The 24,408-nt window shown below is 43.5% G+C and overlaps 2 protein-coding genes and 1 non-coding gene across 4 annotated transcripts in view; all 3 read right to left on the minus strand.

Annotated features, from left to right (window-relative positions):
• IP6K2 (inositol hexakisphosphate kinase 2) overlaps positions 1-18,705 on the minus strand; it is a 21,976-nt gene extending 3,271 nt beyond the window's left edge. Inside the window, exons 1-4 of one of the 2 annotated variants that reach the window (XM_006909062.2) lie at positions 18,589-18,705; positions 3,608-3,939; positions 1,518-1,740; positions 584-759 (exon numbers count right to left, since the gene is read on the minus strand). In XM_006909062.2, coding sequence (XP_006909124.1) covers positions 584-759; positions 1,518-1,740; positions 3,608-3,809 — 601 coding nt within the window. In that variant the 5' untranslated portion in view covers positions 3,810-3,939; positions 18,589-18,705. Of the gene's footprint in view, positions 1-583; positions 760-1,517; positions 1,741-1,862; positions 1,932-3,607; positions 3,940-18,588 lie in introns of those variants that run through there. The other variant, XM_025044855.1, reaches the window with a different exon arrangement.
• Positions 3,833-24,408, minus strand: part of PRKAR2A (protein kinase cAMP-dependent type II regulatory subunit alpha) — a 96,900-nt gene continuing 76,324 nt past the window's right edge. The window contains exon 12 of the mRNA XM_015587182.2: positions 3,833-3,939. The gene's annotated coding sequence lies outside the window, so the exon portion shown is untranslated. The remainder of the gene's footprint in view (positions 3,940-24,408) is intronic.
• Positions 12,967-13,085, minus strand: LOC112477593. Its single transcript, XR_003045511.1, has one exon. It is a non-coding gene; the product is annotated as a 5S ribosomal RNA (ribosomal RNA).

Consider the following 24,408-nt stretch of genomic DNA (forward strand, 5'->3'; position numbering starts at 1 on the left):
GCTGAACCTGGGGGACGGTACTTAAAGGTTCAACTTAATTCTATATTTAACATGTTTAAAATTGTCCCTAATAAAAAGTGAAAAATAAAACGTGCATAAGCACAACACTAAGCTCTGAAGAATTTTTCCCTCCACAAGATTATTTTAAAGAAAGAAATCAAAGATGCATAGCTTCATGGTTAAGAAGGGGGAAAAAGACGAAAGAGGATCCCGTGCTGTCTTCATGTGACAGGCCGGTGAATCGGGACTGAAAGGTCAGTCCTCCTTCCTACACCTGGCCCTTAGCAGGTCAGCGCTCGCTTTTCTGCAGGAGTCTGAAACATGAATCAGCCCCTTGTACTCTAGACTGGTCCCTCCATGACAAACCTCTTACCTCCAGGGACCCAGCAACCCCACTCCCTACCACCTGCACTCCCAGACCAGTGCTTGGCCCTGAGGGAAGTGATATTTGCCAACAGCTATCACATAGGGTGTCCTGGAACAACCATGACTGACAAATCCAACCCTTTCCTCCAAGCTCCAAGGGTCTCCTCACATACGTTCCCCCTCCCCAAGGCAGAGATGCCCTGTGAACAAAGGATACTGTACTGGTTCGGATGTTTTGCATTCTCCTTCATTCTCTGTAACTGCTGTTGGTGACACTTCATGCTCCAAGGATTATAGTGTTTAAACTGGGAACTTACATTCCCCTTTTTCTCTACACTGTAGTACAAAACTTCAGATTTCTTTAGCCACTCAAATTCTTCTTCTAACTTATGGCTATAAAGAGATAAGGAGCCAATAAATCACAATGTATTATCAAAATTCAGGGACAAAGAAAAAGAAACTTTCTGGAGTGATGGGAAGTTTGCTACCTTGATGTGGTGGTTTCACTGTATACATCAAACATTGCAAATAGGTATATTTTACTGTACGTATATTATACTTCGAGAAAGTTTTTTTTTTTTTTTTTTTTTAAGTTAAGGGGCAGGCTGTTTTTCTAAGGCAAGAACAGCCTTTCCTTCCACCCCCAGCTTCTAGTACATCCAGGATTCCTGACTCCGAATGCTGGAGGCTGGGGAAATCTGAATTGAAATTCCATGGGAATAAGTCAGCCTACTTAAGCTATATTATACACTTATCAATTAATATTTTTACAAGCTCTGGCACTTGGAGGAGGCTGCCTGGGTAGATCCCTGAGGTTTGGCGATGCCCAGCGGACCGTTTTGTCTCCCACTACCTGAACCAGATGGCTCGAAAATGCAGCATAGGGCCTGGCACAGGGCAGTTGTAGAGGAATGAGTGACTGAAGTTCTTTTACAGCTGCCACTACAGCTGTTTACCCAAAATAGCACGATTTAATGCAGAGTCAATTAAAGAGAAGCTGGACATGCCGTGTGAGAAACAGGCCACTGAGTGACAAGGCACCTACTAGGTCCATCGTGTGCGTCCTTAGGTCCGCGGGACTGGACTGTAGCTAAGATCCTACGACACCTCCCCTCCCAGAGTCCAGGGTTCCCTTCTCGGTTTATACCCACCTCTTCATCTTCTCCTCTTTCCAGTGCTGCCGCACCCAATCCTTGGAGGTCTTTTCCGTTTCTAAGACATGATGTTTTTTATTTGTCCACCTTAGGAGCTTACTTTTTGGTTCACAGTCTGAATTGTCTACACTGTCCACAGTTCCATGGTCCCCTTTTAATGGATATGCTATTAAACATAAATTCCTGTCTTCATCTTCTTCAAAGCGCACAGATACCACACCTGGAAGGGGGATGAGGAGCAAAGAGGACTTTTAATTTCATTAGTTCCATACGAGCAGAGAGGACTTTTAATTCCACATGTGTTATAAATAACATGATTGTAACATTTGTGTTTTTTCTTACCCTGTTCCTTAGTCTCTATGTTGCCAGAGGCCCCAAACTCATCTGCAAACCTAACAAATATCAAAACAGCTAGAAAAGATGACACCATACAAGACAAGCAATTAGGGAGCAAACATGGCCGAGAGTCTTCCTCTCTGATGTACTCAACAAGGCAAGAGCCAAAGAATTACAAGACACATTTTTCCATTATTGAAAATGTTTATTAATTTTTATGTAATTCTTCTAAGCCTAAGAAAGATGTAAAAACATTTGCTCTTTATATCTTGTGGAAATTTTTAACACCCTAAACAGAAACTCTGATGGCCTTGAGGCTTGCTTTAAAGCAGAGCCTGAACACAGGGGGAACACAGGTTCGCCTGAGGGGTAAGAATCATCCAAGGGTAAGGGGAGACTGGGCAAGCAAAACAAAATAAAGGAGCAAACAAAACAAACCACACAGCACAACAGACACCCTAACAGCACCCACTCAAATAGGTGGGTGCCCCAAGCCTTTTGTCCTTCTCAAATAAGTTACTTTATTGGTCTTTGCAGTCTCAAAAGAACAAAATGAACACAAGACAAACAGGGTTGGGAGCACAGATGTGTGGTGGCCTTGAGAGCAGCTCTCCCCCTCCAGTCTCTAGAACCTGCCATGTGTAATTAGTCAGTCTTTGAGGAGGGGGCTGTGAGGTGGCAGCGTTTCAGCAGGTGCCGACGAGCGCCTTACAACCGACTGGCTGAACACCTTTCCTCCCAGACCTCTCTGGCCGGGGATCACTCAATTTGCTCAGTCCTTGCTGCCCGCCCGCTGCAGGGGAATGCGTGCTCAGAGAGACGACACTTCTGAGGTGGTCCCGGGCTCTGGGCCACCAGAGGGATCACACTTCCCTGTGGCCACGGGGAAATAACCAGGGGGAAAAAGGGGACAAGGGCGGTCAGCTAACAAGGGGCCTTTGGCTTTGTCCTGGAAAAAACAACAGAGAAGGACCAATGAGGGCCCCCAACTCACCCACCCCCACCGCAACACACATGCATATTCAGAATACAGAGAGAGGCGCCCAGTACATTCCGTCTTCAAAGAGCAAGTTTCAATAGTCCCAGAAGAACCACAGTTCAAGAGTCTTTTGTATAACCAGGCAATGCAAATTTTGAGTTAATTTCCTTAAAGGATTCTTCTCCGATTTACAAAGGATCCCACCTCCCCCAGGAAAGACCACACCATGCTGGTGGCTGCTGAGATCCCCCCAAAACGCATTATAGAAAGGAAGATATAGTCACAGATGTAAATCAAAGGGTTGCTGTAACAGCAATGGGCTTCGGCTAATCAGCAGACTTCCCACTCCTGCATTCCGTCTGACTCAACCCGGCTCCCAAGCCTACCTAATCACCAGGGCTTCTGGTTTCCTGGAGGACAAAAAGCAGGCAGCAAGTATTCTGGGTAAAATCCTCCCAAAGTCTTCCCGGCTGTTCCCCCATGGGGACTATGGGTTACTGTGATCAAGAGACACCTGAACATAAAACACAACTACACTTCCACCAAAAATAACTCAAAACAAATCCACAAAGCAAAAGAGAATTGAGCAATCTTACCAGGGCTTGAAAACTGAGGGTGTGAGGTGCTGGGCTGAGGGCCAAGAGGAGGAGGAGGGAAAACACAGAGTGAGTGGGAGAGGGTGAGGGCTCCTGGGACGGCTGCCACGGAAGGCCGCGACGCCTCGCATCTCCTCGCCAGGCGCTGACGACCCCTACAGCAGCTGGGGGCTCACCTTTGTACTGGGGAGTGAATTTGCGCATCTCGGCTGGGAGAGTCTCGTAGAACTGGTGTTCCCTTGGGACCAGGGGCTTGCACAGGGTCGTCTCGTTGAAGCGGAGCACACAGGAGTGCCCCCCAACCTGGTGGACAAAGGGCTCCAGCAGGACGCCCTTGGTACGGGGATCCACGTCCATAGCCCTGAAAGCTGGGCTCATCCTCCAGGCGCAGGCGGCAGGGAGAAGGGGGAGGAGGCGGGGTCCAGCGGCCAGCGCGTCCTCCGTTTGCCGTCTGTCTGTGCGTCTGTCTGCCTGGCCTCGGCTCCTCGGCTGCGCGGGACAGGACGCTCTGCGGGAAGCAAACAGTGGCAGGAGTTGGAAGCAGCCTGCTAGCCGTTGCCTTTCTCCTCCAACAGAAAGACAAACAGACTGAACGCACTCAGGGCCCCGCCCACATCGCCCACTGCGGACCCGCCTCCTCTCGCAAAAACAAACAGCCAGAGCTCTCGCGGGGCCGAGCGGGGCCGAGCGGGGCCGAGCGGATGCCGACAGGCAGGGACGGGCTCCAGGTGCCTCGCGACAGCCCTCGAGCCTTAAGAAGCCCCTGCGGCCAGCACAACGCGACGCCTCGTCGAGGCAGTCACAATTTCCAACCTAATATCTGCATTAAATCTTACCACTTTCTAATAAAATTGTTAAGGTGATTGATGTCTGAGTGTCTTCGTTAAATATATATTTTTAATAAACCATTTTTTAGAGCAGTTTTAGGTTCGCAGCAAAATTAAGAGAAAGCTAGAGATCTCCCATGCCACCACCTGCTCCCCCATATGCATAAACCTCTCCCATTATCAATGTCCCCCACTGGTGCAGTACATTTGTTACAAATGATGATGCACCTACAGCATCGCAGTTTACATCGGGGTTCACTCTTGGTCGTTAATTATGTTTTTATAAAAATGTATTTAAAGGGAAAACCTGCTTACACATCATCTAGTAAGATTTACTCCCTTAGGGTGTCCATACACACCGCCTCTGTCCAAGGCCAAAGACAAGCCCCATTAACCTTATTAGCAGTGGAGCTTGGGCCTAGCTTTAATGATTAACGGCTATATCTAAAAACAACTGATCAAGGCTGGCTAACTCCCTTTAAAAAGATACACGGTGTTCTAGGTCACGGACTATTTTTATCAGTTCTATCCTGATCTCCAAAAGCTGGGGCACACCTTTAAACCAAAGCTGCACGCGTGGGGCAAGCACCACTCTCACCCACTCTGAGGTCCAGGGCCTTATACCTGACTTCGCATTCCCAAACACACTGGATCTCAAGCTCTGTGCACTGGTTCACTGTTTCAGGGAATATCAAGCTAGTTCTGTGTTTTCTGTCTATAATTTACAGACTACACTGTCACTACCAGCAGTACATACAGGGCTTGGGCTACACTTCAGTATCTGCACAGGGTTTCTTATTGGGAACTCCTCTGGTTCCCACGTCTCCCACCGAGATGGCGGTGGTGAGAATGGCCTGCTGGAGATATGCCCACCGTCCTCTAAGGTGAGTAAAGCACCTAATATGTGCTAGGCTTAATACAGGAATGAACCTCATCTGGTCTTCATGATACTTTCTAAGAGGGAGACACTACTCTCCCTGTTGTAAACAATGAAGCTGATGTGGAAAATTAAGGAAACTTATCTACGGCAAGAGACAATAAGCCACAGTTCCCAAATGAACCTATCTGTTGGATGCTACCACATGGCTGCTGCTAGGGTCCAGGGTCTTTGGCACTTCTGCCTTGGTATAGCACACCTGCATATGTGGGACATTTAGTTTGCCTGTGAGAGTGCTTTCAGCATTTATAGTTTCTATTTATAAAATACAGTCATTTGCCACTTGATGGCGGTACATTCTGAGAAATGCGTCATTAGGCGATTCTGTCATCGTGCAAACATTATAGTGTGTACTTATTACACAAATCTATATGGTAGAGCCTACTACACACCTAGGCTTATGGCATAGCCTACTGATGCAGGCTACAAGCCTGTACAGCATGGTCACTGTACAAAACAACTCGAGATTAAATCAAGCACAAGAGAAAATGATGCAATCAAGAGATGTGGTAAACACGGAATATATGAGGACGCTGCCGGCAAAACACGGCATCCTGTTTTACAGCAAACCTTCGTTTTTTAAAATAAGTATAAAGAATACGCTCTAATATAATGATGAAAAATAGAGTAAATACATAAACCAGTGACAGTCATTATTATGTGTTGTACATACTTGTATGTGCTACACTTTTATAAGACCGACAGTGCAGTAGGGTTGTTTATACCAGCATCACCACAAACACGTGAGTCAAGTGTTGTGCTACAATGTTAAGATAGCTACAAGATCACTAGGTAATAGGAATTTTTCAGCTCCATTATAATCTTATGGGATCACCATCTTTTATGTGGACTGTTATTGACCAAAATATCATTATCTGGCATATGACTGGTGTTAATTTCTTCCTTTCAGAGGGAACTGACTGTGGGCCCCAACTGGAATCGATAAGCTTCCCTATATACAAAGAGAAGAAAACCAAAGGTCCTGATTTTTCACCTGGCATCACCTTCTCATCATTAGAGAGGCCCTCAGGAGGGCATGTGCCAAGAGTCCCAAGACAACACAGGCAATCAGCTCATGGCATTAAGTACATTCCAGCCCTTCTTAGACTCTCTCCAAAAGGTGGAGCTCTGAGATGCTTGGCCACACAAGTCTCTTCTCTAGGTCTATAGACCAGTTCATACTAGTCTATTGAAAAGACTTCTTGAGTAAGAGCAATACCAAAGAAACCTACTGACTCATGGTCCAACTGCCAGTACCCAAGCATGAACCAGGTACCACAATTATTAAGTTGTGAAAGCACGAGACATTCCTTATGCACCAGGCTTTACAAACAATCCAGACCTTTCATAAAAGTGTAAACTGCTTTTGTTATCACAGCAATGCTAACAACCACATAAACCTTTGCAACTCTGTTCAAGATTCCTTAAATGCATTTAATTAAGTAGAAAAATATATTACAAGCATCTTGCCCATCCCCATATCCAGTGACAAATCGAAAACAAACAAAAACCAGTCCTTCATGGCAGCTCTCAGAGTATGGTTCATGGGTGTGGATGGAGGCTGAAAGGTCCAGTTAGGGTCCCCATCTCCTCCTTCTACGTCTCTAGTGTGTTCATTAGCTGCTGGGTATGATGTGGCACCTTGCCACCCTCTTCTCAGCACCCAATTCTGGCAGTGCATAAGAAACTGCTCCCCAGAGAAGAATCATCACTTGATAAGAGAGGCAAGAAAAATAAGGCTCATTCTTGCTTGAGCCAAGTATGACTACATAGGAAACTCCCAAATGTGCAGTGGAATTAGAGACAATCTATTATCCTGTAGTGAGATGGAGCCAGATCAGATTACAGTCCCAATTCTGTCACTCGATTACTTGGAGAAAGTCCCCAAGTTCCTGACTCCCTTTAAGTTTTACAGACCTATTTTCTGGTCTGTAAAATGGAGAGGAGAGGCCTGGAGTAGGCAGTGGTAACGAGTGAGTGGTAACCAGCAATTTGTTTTAATCAAAAAGGAAAAACCAGAGAATATCAATGCACTGCACATAAGGTGAGTCCTGTTTTGTGATTCTTTTATTTCAATTATGTTCACTCTCTCAATATGAACACATTAAATATGGCTTCACTGTACAAAATATTTCTCACATTTGGGATTGCAGACAAAGTGGGGCTTCTGTTCTTGGGTCCTTACAGGTCCTATCCCTGTGGGAAAATGAAGCATCAACTTCCCAAGGATTACACAGATCAACTTCCTCTCTAGTAGCTTCAAAAGAAAAGCACCCAAAGCACCTGCTAATCTCTCTGTTCCACAGTTTTTTGAGCTGTGGGGTCTCTTAATGGTTTTGAAACATCTGAGATCTAAGGCCCAGTTTCCCAGGAATCCTGGAGTAGTAATGATTACTGTGAAGTCCATGCAATGGATGGACCTTGTATCTAGGGAGACGGAATAACCATAAGACACTAGCTTCAGATTTAGTGTCTATTTTAGCTTTCTATATTGCCTCATGTATTTGTCCATGAAACTATGAACAGGTAAGGAACAAAGAATACGATTCATCTTAGGCTAGGACACAGCCTTCCTTCACAGCCCGTCCCCTTGAATCTATCAAACTGGTTTAAGGATCTACTGGAAACGATGTCTTAATATTCTTTTAAAATATTACAAATGAAACAGCTATGACTCATGAAAGCCCCTGGGCCCTTAGCTCATACATCTAGAGTTTAGTTAATGAGGCTACAAATAAGATCTGCTGGGGCCACTTACTCTGCCTTAAGAAAAGCCCCAGGTTCGTATAGTCACAGGGGATGATGGTGAGGCACACTAGCCTGATGGTGGAAAAACAGCCCTTACCACCCTGCTCCTCTTCTCTGGGAGCCCCAGAGCCAGCATTCGCCATCTGCACACATCCATACACACCCCACGACTCACCACCAGGGTCAGTCACCGGAACTCTCAAACACTGAGAGAAATACAAAAAGATACAACCGCTTTGGAAAACACTTTGGCAGTTTCTTATGAAGTTAAACATATACTTATTATATGACCCAGCAATCTTCCTCATAGTTAATTACTAAGAGAAATAAAAACAAATGTCCACACAAAGACTTGTAACAAGAATGTTCATAGCAGCACTATTCACAATAGCCAGAAGGTAGAAACGACCCAAATGTCCACCAAATGGGTGAATGAATAAACCAACTGTGGTATATATATATAATGGAATATTATTCAGGAAAAGGATTGTATTGATATATGCAACAACAAAGATTAATCATAAAAGCATTATGTTAAGTAAAAAAATCAGTCACAAAAGACTTGATATTGTATTAATTTCATTTATACGAAATTCTAGGAAAAGCAAAAATATAGAAGCAGGAAGCAGACAGCAATTGCCAGGGGGCAGAGGTAGGAGAACAGGACTGACTGTACAGGGGCCCAAGAGAACTTTTAGGGGTAATGAAAATGTTCTATGCTGTAATTGCACAGTGATCATATGAGTGCATAAATTTGTAAAACTCATCAAATTACAGACTTAAAATTGGGGAGTCTTATATAGAAATTGCATTCGATAGAGATTAAATTTTACTTACACATTTTTGAATTTACAAAATTTTCCTTATTATATATTATTTCAATAATCGGAAAAGACCATACCTAAAAAGATCATAATAGCTCTATCATAGTTTACACATCCAAATGCACAGGCTGAAATTTACCTTCCCATCCATTCTGACTGGGCTCATCTGCTTCACACTGAGCATCTTGAGTCACTTGTACCAAGGTCAGCCTGGGTCACTATCTCGGTCAAAATAAGGGCTCCTAGCTTTCAGTGAAGGTATCCCCTGACAGCCATGTTTTCCCTCACAAATCCATGAAACCCACTGCTAATCCTAAAGCCATCTGCTCACTTTGAATAATTTTTATCAGGGTATTGATACTAACAGACTTCTACCAGCTGCATGGTTATCTTTTTCAATTCTTGTAAAGCCAAATCAAAATCATCCTTTACACACGAACAAGCAGAACAGAAGCAAAAAGGTCCAATAAAGCTTTCTGTAAAACACTCGTAAGGAAAGAAAAACCAACATCAAATCTGTTCCAATAATATGGCTTCCTAGTTATTTCTCAAATGTGCCTGGCATACACCTACCTCAGGGCCTTTACACTTGCCTTTCCCTCTGCTTGGTATACTCTTCCCCAGATATCCCCCTTGGCTCCTCTCACCTCCTTCAGTTCTTTGTGTGAATGCCTCCTCTTTAATGAGGTCTTCTTTATCCACTCCATCTAAAATCGCCACACTGCCCCATCCACACTCCCTCATACAATCCCATTTTCTTTTCTCCTTAGCACTTACCACCACCTAACACTACTGTTTCCTTATTTGTCTTATTTTGTCTCACCCACCCTGCCTCCACCAGAACACAACGCCCATCAAGTAAGAGTAGGCACCCCACAGGATGTGCCTGAAATCGCTACTGCATCATGAACACCTGCTGCACACAGATCAACAGAGAACACAAAAGGCACCCACTGCAATTATCCAAACCCACATCAATCATATGGCGAGTATAATTACAAAAACCAGGGATGCCCTGCACTTTACAAAATGCATTCTGAGTACTGACGGGTATTTTTTTGCATTTATAACCTCCCACCTTATCAACTCTGCACTAAATGGAGAGTACAAATGAAGGACTCTGCACCTGAACACTCACCTGGGACCTGCTGGTGTGGAACTATTTCACACAAAGCCTAAGCTGTTAATGTAATGACAACCAATCTCTTAGAAAATTCTCTCTTGTAGAAACTCAGATAAGAATGTTCAGTGAAAAATAAACTTTAAAAATATACCTATAAGGAGATTAAAATCCTATCATAGTTTAAAACAAATATACTTAGCATTCTGAAAATATGTGTTGGTACTGAGTTCACATCCCAAAGACCCAAGGTTTTCAGGTTGTTAACTCATCACTGAAAGATAACTGTCGCCATCTTTTGCAGGCAAAACAAAGAAAGGCCATGGTTTGGTGCTGAGTACATGTTGAATGCCTCTTTAGCAATGCTGGTGGGTCTACCATCCAGCTTTAAATGAGGTGTCTCAGTAAGTCAATGCAGAAGGAAAATCGACCTCTCCATAACCAGGACTTTCAGAAAAGCTGGGCTACACATGAGGCACAATCCCTGGTGACAAAATGAATATACAAAAGAGTTTTAGCAAAATAAAACCAGGAAGGAAGAGGAAAGCAGCCAATATCTGCCTAATGGGAGGCACCAAGGGTAGATACTGACCAGACTGACTCATCTGGCTACACAGCATTAAACTATCATCAACCTCAGGAAAACTCCCACCACTGCTCCATAAAAATCAAGGATGTCTCACTCATCTCCACACTCATCTCCATGTCCATAATAGGCGAATGCACAATAGACTATTAGGATACTATAAAAAGTTTGCTTATCAATTTCATATTTTAAATAATTTGAGAAAATGCTTGTGATATGTTCTTTAAGTGAAAGAAGCAAGATACAAAACTATAATCGACATTGTGTAAACCAGGTCCAAAGACTTAGAGAAAAAGACTGGCAAAAAGTACCAGTTATGCCACTTAAGTGTACACTTAAAAAAATGGTTACAATTGTAAATTTTGTTACATATATTTTAACACACACACACACACACACACACACGAAAAAACTAAAAACAAAAGTACCAGCTACTCATATAGGTCATGGCTGCCCAGCCCCTCTAAGGCCCTGCAATCACTGCATAAAAAATCTTGAATCTGAAAGCCCTGAAGTCTTACAGTTCATGTGTGAAGAAACTTGATACAGGTTTCTCAGACTTGACAGCATCCTAAAAATTTACATGACATATGGTGAGTTATAAAGCTGAAACTTTTCTAAGTTGTCAATAATAGAAAGGTGATGGGGAACAACCACATTAGAGTGACTGTGTGACCTTTCTATAGAAAAATGATGACACTGCTGTCATAGAAAGAGGCAAGTTAAAATGCTGCCCCCAAAATGTATGGGAAAAAGTATTGTAGTGTTTATTTGCTTTTGAAATGTATTAACTTTTTGGGATTTCTTTGTTCAATTTACACAAACATTCAACGCAGCATTATTTACAATAATCAAGATATGGAGGCAACCTGGGTGTCCATCAATGGATGAATGGATAAAGAAGAGGTGATTATATATCTATATATAAAATGGAATATTACTCAGCCTTACAAAAGAATGAAATCTTGCCATCTGCAACAACATGGACGGACCTAGAGGGTACTGTGCTGAGTGAAGTCAGAGAAAGGCAAATGCCATGATTTCACTTACAATTAGAATCTAAAGAACAAAATAAACAAGCAAAACAGAAACTCACAGATACAAAGAACGTGCTGATGGTTGCTAGGTGGGAGGGGCGTTGGAGGGCTGGGTGGAAAAAAGGAAGGGATTAAGAAATACAAATTGGTAGTTACAAAATAATCATGGGGATGTAAAGTACAGCATAAGGAATATAGTCAATAATATTGTAATAACTATGTATGGTGTTAGATGGGTACTAGATTTATGGGAGTGATCAATTTGTAAGTTATATAAATATCTAATCACTATGTTGTACACCTGAAACTAATACAATATTGTATGTCAACTGTAACTGAAAAATAAATTATAATAGTCAAAAAATAAAAAAACATTCACTTCACCTAATTATTTCTATAACTGTAAATTATTTTGTTTAAAGATGACGTTTATAATTATATAATTATCAGTTATATATTTATATTACATTATATAAACTTCAGGCACCACAAAACCTGGATCTGCTTGTACTAAGTGGTATGGCCGTTATTAGTCTCTTCAGTTCCAAACTTCTTAAAGTAGTCTCAAACTCGAAGAGCATATTATCTTTATAATTACAAGGATATTGGAGGGAAATGAAAGAATTCACTGAGAGAAATGGGAAAACCCAGATGGCTACTCAGCTCTTTAAGATTTTAAACTCATCCAGAAAAAAAAACGAAACAAAACACTGATCCAAACCACAGGCACACTCAGAGCTCCACTCCATGACGGAGACCCTGGAAATGAACCACAGGTAAACAAGTGAAGATAATGACCCAACACACCCTGTCCTGTCTCTAAGGTGTGTACAAAGCACTAGAAGGTTAGAGGAGGAAGTGACCAACTCCTCAGCCTTCAACGACAATGGCATACAACCGTGCCAGAGATGAGAGCCACCTTTTATCAAGAAGTCCTTCACTCTCACAAGAGCCCTGTGGAGCAGATGCTGTGACTACCTCCCTTAATGAAGGGTGCACTGAGGCACTATGAGGTCCCCATGTCACCTAGGCTTCGTCGTGAAAAACAACAGGCACCTGAGATGAAGGAGTCACTGCTAAGAATGCTGATATCATAGTCCTAACCTTAAAGAAGCTGCAGCCCGGCTGGCTGGAAGGGTCGCCACTGTGCCACAGCAGGTGCTGGCTCTGCCAAAGCAGCAGGGCCAGAGTGAAAAGAAACAAAAACTCTGCATCGACGTGACACAGTGCCTGCAGTCCAATGCTAGTGATTCATTCTCTCCCTCAGGTATGTAAATAGAACTTTCATGGAAGTCATAATAATGCACATCCTTCCCGTAATGCCGAGGGACAAATAAAACAGCAGATTCTGTTTCAAAAATCTGAATAAGCTTCTCCATTAGGGAAAAAGCAGCCTCTCAGATGTTTCTCCTTTCCAGAACCACCAGCATAACCATATTACTTTTTCTTTTTTAAACGCCTACAGCACCTGGTCTTCCTAGGTGGTCTCCCATCCAATTACTAACCAGGCCCGACCCTGCTTAGCTTCCGAGATCAGACGGGATCGGGCATGTTCAGGGTGGCATGGCCATAGACTCATATTACTTTTTGAAATGAATAACTTTTCATCAGACCAGACAGAGGGGGACAGGGAGAAGCTTTCAGCCTACCTTGAAATACATACAAGAGTTACACCAACAGAATTAATTTTAGGAATTTAAAAGCTTTTTCTAGCTAAATTGTAGCACCACTTCCTTAAGGAGATCTAAATGATTTTCTAAGGTGTCACATGTCCTCTTTATTGGAAAGTCAATTTTTTAAAATAAATAGCTAAATATGTTCCATATACACACCAAGAATTTTCAGTCCTCCTTAAAGAGCCCATTACCCCTCTTCAAGGGCAAATCTCCACCTTCAGTCTCTCTCCTTGGTGCAGCCTACGGCTCCCAAAGCCTTCTAGGAAAGGCACACAACAGGAACATGCAGAAGTGACCCTCTCAGACCACGGCCAAAGCTGCTCCGAGGTCTCATCTATGGGGGACATTCCTACCTTGAGTCATGATTCTCTCATGTGTCAATAAGTAACAATCCCCTAGCTTTACACAAGATTATATGCTCCTTGCCTATGGTCAATATGTACCCTTGCTCATCTTTCTGCCAGTTCCCAAACCAGATGACACATGAACTAACCCTTTGAAACAAAGGGTGCGAAAATGATTCAGTCCTCACAGGCAGCCACAGAACCCAGGTAGCCCTGACCTGCCCAGGCCAGCACCCTGAGTGCTGCACCTGCTAGGTGGAGGGACTAAGGTGTGCCCTGCACCGCAAAATTTCCTCTGGGTCCTAAACACCTCACTCAGGTAAATACTTCCCTCAAAGGCTCACAGCATCAATCTGGCAGCTTTCATTACCCAACCGCCCTCAGTACCACCAGATGTTCTACAGCCATCCAGGAAAAGAACAAGATATGGGAGTGAGAAAATTCCTGACACTGCGCAGGTCACAGAACTATGTCTAACACAGGGCTATTTGCCAATCATCTTCCATGGATCCTGTGATTTCTTTCCAAAATAAGGCACAGAAAAATGCAAGAAAATTTCTCTGGGGAAATCAAGTTCAACTGCACCCATAGTTCTGAAGCAAATCACACACTCATCCCTTCGGAATCACCTGGCTTGTGAGAAGGACAGTGACTTAAACTGAGAGCGCATCTGAGAATTAGGAAGGCCACTGGAGCACTTCCACTTCTGACATCTTACCACTCTATTCTCTGTCTTTGGTTCTATACAAGAAGCCCAAGGTATTTTCAACGTAAAAACATTCTCTGAGAGCAAGACAAATCATTTCTGGGAGAGGGGCAGCCTGCTCCTTTCTATCCCAGCCTTCACCTGCCCCAGACCTGCTGACCACACCCATCAGTTTTTTGGGGCCCAGAGTCAGTCAGCTAGCTGCCAGCTGGCACTCCTCCAAGGTCCACCCTTCCAAACACTTCAGGATCCTGCATCCTGAACTTACAGTCCTCCCCTGGTCTCCCAATGTAGGTGCGGCATCCCAATCAACCCATAACGTTCTCAAGCGTGCAACCGTGGGAAGGTGTTGCTGTGTCTGTCCCATAAGGCCCACCACAGGTTCTACAAAGGGCAGGGTCAGCTCAAAGAACCTGAAGAAGAGATATCTGTGTTCTCATTCTCAGATAAGGACACAGAGCAAGAAAAACCCAAACCATCAGCAGGTTGAAAATCAACTCAGCTGCCTCTCCTGCAGAGGCAATCACCTCAGAGAACAGACACTGTTCATGGAAGGACACCTTTCACTGCCTGTATGAAAATCTCAATTCATAATAGCAGAATAATTGAAAATGTTAAAAAAAAAAACTGACTAAGGGAGACAGTAACCTCAGCAATGTGCGAACAAGCGATTTAACAGTTACTGGTGTATGTTCTTCCTGTCAGGTTGCTCGAGCTCACAAAAACATACTGGTCAGGTATACTACATCCATCTCTCCTCCTCCTTGTTGGGTAACTCTGGGCAATATCTCAAGTAAACAATATGCTTCTGTTTGGCACCAGAGAGAATAGGTACTAGGTCCACACATCTCCACAGGGCATCCCAAGACATCAGAACTGCTCTTTCCATACATCTGTCCAACCTGGAAGGACCTTTTTCACGTCACCTTTTAATGCCCCACTCAGTGGCACACTCAGCAAAGCACAGGGTGTCCTGCCTCTCCACTACACCCACAGGCCTGGTGCCCTGCCCAGCCCACACAGGAGAATTAAGGAAGGGGAAGAAGGTAGAGAAATAGGACTCAGTAGGTGGCTAGGTGTTATACACTGCTCTTAACCCTTGAGAGGGCTACTGATCCTTGAAGAATCTGAGACATTTGTGGGCTTCTCTCCTGAAAAATGCACACCTCACTGAACTCTGCATACAATCTGGGGAGTGAGCAACCATGGACCCTGTCTTCAGATACAGGGAATCAAATTAGAGGAATGAGTCAGATATTGGGCCTTCACATGTCAGAATGAGGATGTTTTGTTCATAAAGTCAGAAACAGCTAAGAAAATACTGTGTAGAGGTGCGGACACTTAAATATGAGGGGATGGTCAAGCACTCAAGAAGAAATATTCAGCAGACAGTTGGGAACAGTGAGATTGGAGCTTGAGTGAACCCAACTTGAAAACAGGTTTGGGAATTACCTACAAAGGAAAGATAGAAGACACCCCAAGAGTAATGTGCAAAGAAAGAAGAGCACTGGATCAAGGACCCCATAACTGTGAACTGCCTATGAGCAGAGGGTACAACATGAGGGTGAGAGATGAAGGTCAATAAAGAGAGAAGGAGGCAGGACATCTTCACCCTCCTGGAAGCCAAGGGTGAATCTCCTTCCAGTTCCATGTGGAAAATCTAGGGATCATACCTTTTGGACCACATGACACAAAGGTTGGAGGAGAGTCTTGCACTGTGTGGCCTGTTAGGTCTCTAACAGCCCTCAGAGTTCAGTTTGGAGCTCGTTTTTTAATGAGCCTTAGCAGCTCCTTCACAACTTCTTCACCAAAAAAGATAGAGAGGAATGACCTGATCAAACCCAGCCACCAGCATCAAAAGGTCTTAAGCACAAGGAGTAATCAGCAGAAGCCAGCGTATGGGAAACCCTACAAGACAAATGGCAGTTGCTTCAACAAGAAAAACACAGTGAGCGTATATAAATTCAAGAAACAAAAGGGACACTTCAATCGAACTCAATGCGTACTTTATTTGGATCCCACTTTGAACAAACTATGAAAAAATAGTAATGAGATAACTGAGGACATTTGAATGTGACTGGATTTTTTTAATTAAGAGATTATTTTTTTAGGCAGAATAATGGTATTATAGATACCATGGGTAGCTCCTTGACTCTTAGAGATACTCAATGAAATATTTATGGATAAAATACACTTTGGGGATAAAATTCCTAAAAAAAATGCATCTTTTTTTTTTTAAGTAAGGGGAGGATGGCAGAGTGTAGATGAAACAAAACTAATGATAAGTGTGGACTCTGATGATGGGTGACAGATCCAAAATCAACTGTGTATTATCTTAAGAGATTGTCTTTTCCTTCAAACTCTTAGATGGACTCTAAACTCAATTTGGGGAAAAGGACTTTTCTTTGCCATTGGAACATACTGCAAAACGCTAGTACTATTTGTCACTCTTATTACTTGATAATCATTACTCTATGCAAACAGGAATATAATTTATTTTTTAAAATGCTTTAAAACATAATCACATGAGTTAATCATCTTTTTACTTTCTACCATGCAAAAACATGTTCAATATATTTAAGCTAATTGTCACTAGGTAAAATAATTTCACTTAAAGGGAAAATTCTTCCCTAGTGCATCCTCTTTATGAGCCAAACAATGGAAAATTTTCACCTCAGCAAGCTGGCCTCAGGGAGGCTCAGGCTCATCCGGTTGCCTAGATACCAGTGACATCTCTGGTGCCTACAGAAGGTTCTGACACCCTTCTGCAAGGGAGACTGGCTAAGGTTCATCAATTAGCCCTGTTCCTTCCTCACACATTCCACTGCTCAGACAGAGATATAGGCCTAGTATACAGGTGTACAGTGCATGTGTCTGTCACCTTCCAAGCCTCGAAACACAAAAGAAGTCTATTATCTCTGCTTGTCTAGTTTTTACAATTATTATTAACAGTAGTCCTAGTTCTCATCCACTTGATTTCTAACAATTCCTGTGAATTCCACTCTAAAATCGCAAAGCAGGCGAACCAAGTGGAGTAACAGTTCAAGTGATTTTTCTCTCCAAAGAAAAAGTTACTATGAGATCGACTGGCCTATTGTGTCAAATATGATCAAAATATTCATTTTGCTCAGTTTCTAATTCTGATAGTGGCTAAAGTTAGAACAATAACACCACTCTGAAACTGTTTTTAAATACTTAACACCAGGTTACAGGATGCAATTATACAAACTCCACAACAGCAACCTATGTAAATAAGCACCTTAGGTAACTTAAAATGTTACCCTGCTAAAAAGGCAAATACAGCAAATATTTTAAATACTAGAATTCATCAAAATCACCGTAATCATGCTTTATAAAAACTACCATAAGACATTTGTAAAAGCTATCTATAACATTTTTGTAACCACTTTTCAAAAGTTTCAGCACTTTTTCTAAAAACTACTCTTCCATATCATTTTATTTTATTCTTGTTCTATGTACATTTCGCTCCCAAAATGTTTCATCCCAAGCAATGACTAGTTTATTTCCCTTGGCATTTAAGAGCACTAGATTTTACTGGTTTCTATATTTTACAACATTTGGGCTCATCTTTCTACTGGTGCAGCTTTCTTAATATATGCGACGGAATAAAGTCGTAAAATGAAACTTAATTAGGATGCAAAAGACAAAAGCAGTCTGCAATCAAATGTGAAAGAAATGAAAGCTCCATCCATGGTGAAGTTATCACTATAAAGAAGTCTTTTGATCCATTTTAAGACTTTTTTGAATAATAAGGTTAGCTGTACAGACTGCCCCACCAGATACCAGCTGACAGGCCCAACTGCCATTAAACACTCAAAATGGCTGCATATCTGCCAGCCCCAGGTAACAGTACCTGAGGCTTTGGGTTGACGCCTCCACCCAAACGTTCAAGGTGAACCCCAATAACCAATGAGAGCGTGGACGTCAATGTCCTGGGAAAAACCCTCAATGACCCGGGAGATCCTGCCTACCCAAAGATCGAGGAGACTTCCTCAATGACAGAGGAAGATCCTGAACCCCCCAAATGTCCAGGAGACCCCTTCCTGGGTCTCCTGGACATTTGACCAGGAGAGATTCTAACCCTCAAAACCAGTGCAGATCTTATTTTCTCCCAATAACCTGAAGAAATAATGCGTCTCTCAAATGACCCAGGGAAAGCCGGCCCCACAAAGACCCTGTGAGATCACCGCCCCCGCCATAATAGGAGCCCCTCCCCAAATATCCCAGAGATATCCCTAGTAACCAGAGACCCCACCCTACAACAGCCCGAGGCAACCCTCCCTCAAAGATCCCGGGTGGCAGAGCCACAAGACTCCCAAAGCTGGCGTTACCTGCGGCCTCAACCCTGTCCCGCGGCGCTTCCGTCCTATTGTTTCTCTCCCATCAAGATGGCGGCGGCCGCGTCGAGCCCCGCCCCCCGCGCCTCGCTCCTGGCGACCACCTCTATTGGCTCACACCGGGAGCCCCGCTCGTGGATTGGGCAGCCCGAAAAGCCCTGTTGCTAGGGCGCTGGGATTCTCTGCAACAGCTTCCGGGAGGGGCGGGGCACGGGGCGGGGCCAGCGTGTGGGGCGGAGCCTTGCCTGCCTACACCAGGAGGGTGACCAAAGAGATCAGAGGAGCGGTTGGGTGGACAGACGAGCTTCGGGCTTTACCGCTGCAATGTGGGATGCCAGGGAGACGGATGGATCAACCAACCGTTCTGTTTTTCCCGAGTCTGAGGGGTTTCCCGGAATGTAGGGCTTTCAATGCTAATATTGAGACTGTTCACAGCAAACTGGGAAGGTGGTTACCCTAGCAGATGGATCGACAGAGAACTGGATGTGGATGGATGGAAAGATGGAGAAAAGAGTGGCTGTAGATAGTGGATAAAGGAGTGTATACATATACAGGTGGACAGATGTAGATGGGGGGACAAATAACTAAATGTGAAAGGGTGGACAGAGAAATGGCTGTTTTCTGTGACTGGTGGATGACTCAGTGCCCAGCCCAGGTCCCACCAACTTCTGCACTGCAGGGCTTGTGTGAGGCTCATTTCTCCCCAGCCCTATGTTGGCCAATAAGGCTCCCACCCTAGTGAATGTCACTATCGCTGGGAAAAGCAAAGGAGGAGGCAGGTGCTGCTGAGAATGGGGAGAGCCTCCTACTTGATCTTTGCTCTTTCTGTAAAGGAGACCAATGTTGCTGCCTTTTGTGCTGGGGTTTTCCAGAGGCGTGAATTCAAGCATATACTCACTCATTCAGCAAGTATTTATTGAGCATGGATGTTCTGCTGGAAAAATAGCAGTAAACAAAAACAGTGTTTAAAAAAGGAGAAAGCCTGTCCTAATGGGGGTGGAGAGGAAAGACTTCCTGTGACTAGCTGATCTCTCCTCTCTTAGGAACTCCTTCCCCGTGTGGCCTCCAGGGTTCCATGCCCTCCTGGTTTCCTCTGACTTCAATGGTTCCTCCTCTTTGCCTCTTCTCTCTCTGTCTACACTATTTCCCTCCTAATCTCATCCAGGGTCATGGCTTCAGATTCCTTCTACATGTCAATCAGTCCAGTCCCTTCCTAAGTACCAGACTCAATGTGTAGCTGTGGACTGGACGTCTGCACTTTGACTTCCACTTGGCAACTCAAACTCGACTTGTGCCACCCTAGCTCTGCTTCATCCTTCAAACCCACATCCGTCAGCTGAAGTGATAGCAGCTCAGTCCTTTTTATTGCTCAGGCTAAAGGCCTCGGAGTATCTCTTGACTTTCTTTCCCACTTACATGCAGTGCACCAGGAAATCCTGTTGTTTCCTCTGTGTCGTCTACCCAGAAGGAGACCAGGTCCATGGCTTCCACCCAGTCCAAGCCACCACCACCTCTCCCCAAGGCAATGTCACAGCCATCTCCCAGGCCATCTTCAGTGTGTTCTCCCCACGTTAGCCTCTGAATGTGTAAGTCAGAACCCCTTATGCCCTGCTCAGAACCCTGCAGTAGCACCTCCTTGAAGGCAAACCAGACTTGGCAGGGGCCCCATGATTCCTCAGCATCTCTCTGACTGCATCTCCTCTGTTTGCCTCCCAAAGTTGCTCACATATCTCACCTCGTGCACTCTCCTGGCTCAGGGACTAAGCTCCGCTCATTCTCTGTGCATGGAATGCACTTTCCACAGATTTCCACAGGACTGCACCCCAATGCCTTCAGAGCCCCTCATTTCAGACTGCAACCTTCACCTTTTGACTGCCAGCCCTCAGGATCACCTTAATTCCCTTATCCTTCTCTACTGTTTTCCAATACCACCTTCTCATACATTTATTTATGTAGATATTTATTATCCTTATATGGCATTGTCTGGCTTCCTCCACTAGAAAAGAGCCTTGTGAGATGGAAATCTCTTTGTATTGTCCATGGATGTATCCTGAACACCTAAAACACCAAGTAAGCTCCAGAAATACCTGTGGACTGACTGAATAGAAAGAATGCCACGTGGTGTTTGTTAAGTGATAAGTATGAAAAAAAAAAAAAATTAAATGGGGCAGCAGGAGGTTGCGGCAGGGTGAGTGCCCCAGATCAAGGCCAGCCCTGGGTCATGCCCAAAAGGCCCTCCACACCCAGCATGATTGCTCGGAAGCCCAGCCCAGCTCCTGCTCCTATTCCCCACCTGCGGATTCAGAACCTGCACTGCGTGCTATATACACAGAATAAAAGCCTATCAGGCACCAGTCATTCAGGCCCTCACAGACAGGCACTGCCCCACTTTCTCTGCCTACCCAATCTCCCATTCCAGTGCTCCTGTGTATGGGGTGGAGGCTGGGAGACAGAGCAGGGTCTCCCTGGGGGCGGCCCCAACCTTAATTCACTCTTCTACTCATTCCATTAAGTGCTTACCAAGGGCTGGCCTGGCCTAGACTCTGAGTACATGGCAAGAATGGACAAGGCAAGAATTTGAATGATTTGCTGAGTCCCTCTTCTCCAGTGAGGAGTGTGGGTGGGAGAGGCGAAGGATGGATAAAACAAACAATAAAAGGACGAATAATTATGAGCAATGTGAATACGATGGTGAGAAGGAACCAAGCTGATGTGCAGAGTATGGTGTTTGTCCAAGGTAGCAGGAAAGGTAAATCTGAGAAGGGACATCTGAGCTAAGATCAACCCAAAGGCATTGGCTGAGCAGGGAAGATTAAGAGAAAGAAGCCATTCCTGGTAGAAGGTGTAGCAAGTGCAAAGACCTTGAGAAAAGAACAAGTTTGGCATGTTAGAGGAATGTGAAGAAGGTGCTTGGGTCTGATGGAGGAAAGAGCTCAGAGCTCAATGGAAAGCTCAGAGGCATGAGGGAATAGACCAGAGATCTGGAGCCCAAATCCAGGCATCCTGATGTGCAAACCCGATGTCCAGAAGGAGAAAAAAAGGATGGATGAAACAGAGGCACCAACCAACCAAATGACAGGAGAAAACTTTCCTGACGTATAGAGAAAGCTGTGTCTACAGATGGGAAGTACTGACCACATTCCCAGGCAGTATGGAAGGGAAAGACAATAGTAAAATTCTTAAACGTCAAGGAGAAAGAGAACATTGTACAAGCTCTGAAATAGATAGAACAAGTTACCTACCAAGGAAAAAGGACCAGCTGGCCTTAAACTCTCCCCACTAACACAGGCAGAAGATCTGCCACCTATGCCCGAAGGACAGTGCTCATGCTCGGAGAGGAAAGGCACTACTATGGAATAGGAAGAACGGAGAATTTCCAAATTACCAAGTGGAAATATTAAATGAATGACATCTTCCTAAAAGAAAGAGAAAAAAGAAAAGTAGTAGGTTTTCCATATGAAATTGCTCATGGTCAACTCTTCTGACCCACAAAAATGGTAGTTTTATATAATTCAATTGAATAAAAAAGATAAACCACAAAGTTAAAGAAAATGAACATAGAGTAATTATGGAATGAGCAAAGCCAAACTTCTTTATCATACTGAATAAAGATGCCCTGAGCCCCAATTAAAGACCTGGAGACTGAGCTAGAAAGACAAACCCCAGCCACAAACTGTTTACAAGAAGGACACTTGAAACCACAAGAAAAGGCTGAAAATAAAGGAGTTGGCAGAGAGAGATGTCAGGCCAGCACAAACCAGAAGACAGTAGGGGTACACACATGAAATCAAAGAAGGTAGGATTCAAGGTGATAGGCATTGAGCGAAATAAAGAGGGCCATCATCTAACAAGGGCACCATTTATGAAAAAGATATTTTTAAAAACCATATGTCAGTATACACCAGATACTAAAACTATTCCTTTTAAATCAGAAACTAAATAAGATTGGCACCAACACTGTTATCATTACACATCGCCTGAGTTCTAGCAGATATAAGAAAATAAAATGTTACAATTATTGGAAAGAGATTACACTATCTCTTTAGTTAATGTCATGATTATAAATCTAGAAAGTCCAAAGACTTTCTTGAAAACTACTATGATTAATGAGAAAATGTTAAAGTGATAAATACAAGAAAAATATCTTTAAATAGTAGCATTTATTCCAAATAAACCTCTACAAATAAAAATATCCAATTAATAACAAAACTATAAAATATTTAGGAATGAACTTATTCAGAAAAGTATAGAAACTGTATTAGGTAGGAACCTATAAAATTTTTGGAAAGCAATCAGGCAAACTTCAGTAAAATAAAAATGCATATCATTTTGGACTCTGTAATCCCAATCTTGGGATTCTCATTTATAGAAATCAAAGCACTGAGATGTGAGCTATATGGTCAGTGATATTTGTTGCTACATCATGAGTCACAGAAAAGAAATTGCAAAGCGATAGCTCATCCACAAGGGCATGATTGGAGACATTTTGGTCCTTCCATACTGTTCCGGTTACTATGCTGTGTAACAAATTACCCAAATTTAGGGGCTTAAAACAGTAACATTTATTTTGCTCACTAATCTGTCATTTGGGCAGGAATCAGTAGAGACTGCTCTTCTCTGCTACATGGGTCTGAGCAGCTTGAAAGCTGGGGCTGGAATCATGTGAAGGCTCCTCACTTAAGTGTGGCGTCGAATGCTGGCTGTCAGTTGAGACTTTGGCTGGGGCTGGAACCCCCACATGTGGCTGTTATATGCACCTTGGGCTTCTTTACAACATGGTGGCAAGGATTCAAGGATGATTGTCCTGAGAGAGGAAGCCAGGCGGAAGCTGTATCATCTTTCTAACCTAGACTCAGAAGTCACAGTGTCATTTTTGCCTCGTTCTATTCGTTAGAAACAAAGTCACTAAGGCCGAGCTGTACTCAAGGAGAGAGAAATCAGACCCCACCTTTTGTGAGAGAAGCATCGACAAGTGTGGACAGACAGATTTTACATCACCATCAACAAGAAGGAATTAAAATAATACAACTTGATCTGGAGGACCTGCCACGAAGTTGAGATGAATGAGAAAAATAAGATGCGGAAAAGTGTGTACAAAATAATCTAAATGTGCACGACAAAGACGAACCGCACTTTTTTTTGCGTGCGTATTTTATGATTATATAAGCAATGAGAAATATATGGAACATACATCTTGTAACTACGGTTTCAGAGAGTGACGGTGAGACAAGGGAGAGGCAGGGGTAAGCAAAAGAGAAAAAGATAAAAGATTGTGCTAGAATCCAGCAGTTAGCATGGGTTCACCCTTATGCATTTAATTATAGGTATATATTTAATTATATGAAGAAAGTGATTGTTTTAGAGAGGCATGTTTAGGTGATAAAAGTAATCAAGAAAATCAAGGATGCATTGACCACTTGAGCACCAGACTCAGGCTAGAGTAGGGAGGGAGCCTGGTGGGCGTCAAGGTAGGGGTGCAGGGTGCGGACAGAGTGGCTCATCTGAGTGCGATTCTCATTCTGTGTTTGGCCTGTAAGAAATCACTGAGTAGAGTATCTGTTTTATGCACCTTTCTGTATTTGTTATATTCCACACTTAAATTTTTTTTATTAAAAAAAGGAACAAAATGCAAACATTTTTAATTTAATTTAAATTAGTTTCAAGTGTACAGTGCATTAGTTAGACATCTATATAGTTCATAAAACGATCCCCCCAATCGCTCCCTCCCTCCCCTGACCCTCCACCAAGCCATCATATTAATGCTCACTGCATTCCCTCGGCTGTGCTCCCCATCCCGTGACCATCTATCAACTA

The sequence above is a fragment of the Pteropus alecto genome, unplaced genomic scaffold (genome assembly GCF_000325575.1).
Source record: "Pteropus alecto unplaced genomic scaffold, ASM32557v1 scaffold53, whole genome shotgun sequence".
In the NCBI taxonomy this organism is placed as follows: domain Eukaryota; kingdom Metazoa; phylum Chordata; class Mammalia; order Chiroptera; family Pteropodidae; genus Pteropus; species Pteropus alecto.